The sequence below is a fragment of the Volvox carteri genome (genome assembly GCF_000143455.1).
Source record: "Volvox carteri f. nagariensis unplaced genomic scaffold VOLCAscaffold_1, whole genome shotgun sequence".
NCBI lineage: Eukaryota > Viridiplantae > Chlorophyta > Chlorophyceae > Chlamydomonadales > Volvocaceae > Volvox > Volvox carteri.
Genome location: NW_003307545.1, coordinates 5,326,357 through 5,329,948, shown reverse-complemented (window position 1 = coordinate 5,329,948; position 3,592 = coordinate 5,326,357). Strand labels below are relative to the sequence as shown.

The following is a 3,592-nucleotide window of genomic DNA, read 5'->3' as shown; positions in this document are numbered from 1 at the left end:
TGGGGCGTGTGTGGACGGGATATGGGGGGGATGTCGTACGGCAACACAGTCGTAGGGCCCGATTACTGCATCCCGGACCCAGGCCGGATATGCACCAGTCGCACACATCCCCCCCGTGTCCCGTCCATTCACGCTCCCACCTTGCATGATGTGCTCCAGTATGAACCAGCACCATGACCGCCGCCGCCGTATACGCCCACAAACCAGCGTGACAACGATATGCAAGGCACATAAATAGGGGCAGAGTGCAATCATTCCTAATAGATCTGGTAGTCCTTGCCAATCCGCTGCGAGCCCCCCCCCATCCATTTACCTGCACGGCAAGAAACCATCCGTACGAGCAACAGCACGTGGATGACGTCGTCGGTCGCCTCCACCGCCTAGGAAATGACGGAAAAGGGGAAACACACAGTGCCTCAGACGAGGATGTGCATGTCGTACTGGTACGTGTCCTGCGGCCAAGTAACGGGCAGCATGACAGGTGGCCTACTTGCCAATACGCCATGAACGCGAACCCGTCCGCTCCCTCCTCACCTGAACGGATAGAAAACCACCGGGCGACCATACGGATGTGCGACTATCAGACCGCATGTTGTAGTCGTGTTCTCCGTTTCCACTTCATGCCAGCAGCGGCGATGCGTGCACACTCCTCCACCAGCCGCCGGATCAGCCGCCTCGTCCAGTAGTAGTGGTGGCCAGGGTACAACTCACAAGAAGATTGTCATACAGGCACACACCACACCACAACACATATACACACACACATACACACACACACACACGTACACACACATCACACTCAGAGCAATCGTGTGGCTGACGGCCAGCAGCGCTGGTCTTGACATAATTCTAGATTTGGGCACCTTTCGTTCGCTGCGCTGCGCTGCACTGCTATTTCTGCTTCTACTGCTGCTGCAAGCCGCTAGCCAAGCACGATTGCCTGCACGATTGATCCCGCGCGGCACGGCACTGTAGCCCCATGCCTAACCGTTATGCACAAGCAGCAATGTTGCGGGAGGTGTGCGGAAATCCAAGCAGGTTCCTGAGCCTTATGAGGAGGCCGTGTTGGGTCGGGAGGCCGTGTACTGGCAGCAGGCTATGAAAGACGAGATCGCATCTCTCCATGCAAACCATACCTGGGGCCTTGCCATTCCACCGCCTGATGTGTGTCCCATCCCTGTAAAGTGGGTCTATGCAGTGAAGCGTAACGTTATTGAGCGGTTCAAGGCACGACTGGTTACCAAGGGATTTGGGCAGAAGCCAGACATCGATTTTGATGAGGTGTTTGCTCCCACATGCAACCAATTTACCATCCACTCGTTCCTAGCCATGGCCGCTGTGAAGGGTTGTCATGTGCAGCACATGGATGTACGCACGGCATTCTTGAATGATGAATTGGAGGAAGTGTTGGACTGCGACCAACCGCTTAGCTATGAGATGAGTGGTGCAGGTATGAAGTGCAAGCTTAATCGGGCATTGTACGGTCTGCGACAAGCTGGCAGAGCTTGGCACATGAAGCTACGGGGGGCCCTCGAGCAGTCGGGGTTTCAGGCCTCAGAATCTGATCCGGCATTCTTTGTTGTACACAGTGAGTCGTACACCATGTGGCTGCTTGCCCACGTGGACGACTTGCTGATTGCGGTAGCAACAAGGTTGGGGTTGCATGGATGAAGGAAAGGCTGGTGAAGAATTCGATATGCGTGACCTGGGGGAGGTATCTCTCTTCCTCTTCCTGGGTATTTTGAGGTGGGTGCGTGATTGGGTCAGGGGTGAGCTGGAGCTAACGCCGCGGCACTATGCGGCGGAGCTGGTCCAGCGGTTTGGATTGTCTGATGCCAAGGAGGTGGTGGTTCCCCTGAGCCCAACGGTCGATCTGAGGGCAGCTAAGGCGGATGAGCCTGTGCTGGATGATGCAACGCGCTTTTGTGAGTCCATGGGTGGTCTGATGTACTTGGCTACCAGCACCCGTCCTGATATCGCCCAGGCTGTGTACAAGCTGGCGCGATACATGTTGGCACCCACTCAGCAGCACTGCGAGGCAGCAAAAGGTGTTCTGCGATATGTGAAAGGCACGGTGGAGTACGGACTGTCGTACAAGCGCGGAGGTGTTAAGGTGGAAGGCTTTTCTGGTGCTGGTTGGGCAACGGACCGGGATAACCGCCATCCTACCAAGGGGTTTTGTGTTCCTAATGAATGGTGCGGTGGTTGACTGGAAGAGCCGCCTGCAGCCACCTGTGACTGCATCGTTCGTTGAGGCCGAGTATATCCCTGCAGCATTTTCTACATGAGAGGCGCTGCGGTTGCGCAAGCTGATGTGCGATTTGGATCTTGAGCAGGATTGCATGCTCATCTGGGATGACAACCAGGGTGCGCTCAGCCTGATCAAGAATCATGTTACCACGGAGAGGCGGTCGAAGCACATCGACGTGGTACATCACTTTGTTCATGAGTGAGCTGAGCGGGGTGAGGTTCGGTTCGAGTCTTGCCCCACTGAAAGTATGGTGGCAGATGTGCGGACGAAGCCATTGCCTGAGAGCAAGTTCGTATAAACTTGCAATGGATGTGAGGTGATGAGTGACGGACGATGATGGTGTTCCGTCCAAGGGGGAGTACAGTCGGAGAGGTACAGTCGGAACATTGGTGAAAGATGTTAAGTGTTCGTTATGGATGATCTGTGGTAGATGCATCGTACGAAACAAGTACTACAATCTATTCTGCTAGTTAAGTAGATCCAGTCAGCAGAGCGAGGGTTGGGACCACGTATGATGTGTGGGACAGGGGGGTCATATCTTCACCCTGCCGCCACCACCCGGCAGACCCTGCCTTCCCCGATATTTCGGGACACCCTCATCCAGTCACCCAAGTCAATTTTTCAGTGATCGCTCAGGTTCCGCACCCACCACTGGCATCTAATACGGGCTTTGGGAATGGCGCTCCGTCATACCGCTTTGCGCGAACACTTTCAACTCCGCCTCGTCAGTATATCACGGTTTCCCAGCTGAACGCATTCCGCTTGTGCTCAGTCGTCGTGTGTGCCGTCGACAGTGCCGTGCTTCGTTACTACAAATAAGGCGGCAGCGGTATAGGCCTACATTCACTTGCGTACTCGCACGCTCACCGCGGATGGCGGACCTGAATCGAAAACCCATCATGGAAGTCAGACAGTGCCATAGGTGCGCGTGCGTGCATCATATTACATGTCTACATTCGAAGACGAGACCGGAGAACTGGACTGGGGGGTAACTGCATGCGGACCACATTAGGATTAGGATTGCGCAAACAGGCACACAGATGCCAGGAACATCCCACATCCAATATGGGATGTGTACCGAAAAGCTGTTTGCACTCGTCTCGGCCTGCCCATTGTCTCGGCACACCAGAATACCGTAGTGCCAATAAAAAATGGTGACACACAATGGGGATGCCGTCAACAATGTTGTAGCAGGTGTAATTGCTTTACAATTTTTTAAATGAAGAATGATATATTGACGTGCGCTGAAAAATGCTGGGATCCGCTGGCCAGCCAGGCAAGCGTCCAAAGATGTGGGGGAATGAAAGGGGAAGAAGAGGAAGGGAGAAAGGGGGAAGCAAG

General features: G+C 54.5%; 1 protein-coding gene across 1 annotated transcript in view; it reads right to left on the bottom strand.

The window, feature by feature from the left end:
- VOLCADRAFT_86433 (uncharacterized protein) overlaps positions 1-591 on the bottom strand; it is a gene marked incomplete at both ends in the record, with an annotated part of 2,052 nt that extends 1,461 nt beyond the window's left edge. Inside the window, 2 exons of the mRNA XM_002945895.1 lie at positions 314-380; positions 535-591. Of these exons, the coding sequence (XP_002945941.1) occupies positions 314-380; positions 535-591 (124 nt within the window). The remainder of the gene's footprint in view (positions 1-313; positions 381-534) is intronic.
- Positions 592-3,592: the final 3,001 nt, after the last annotated feature.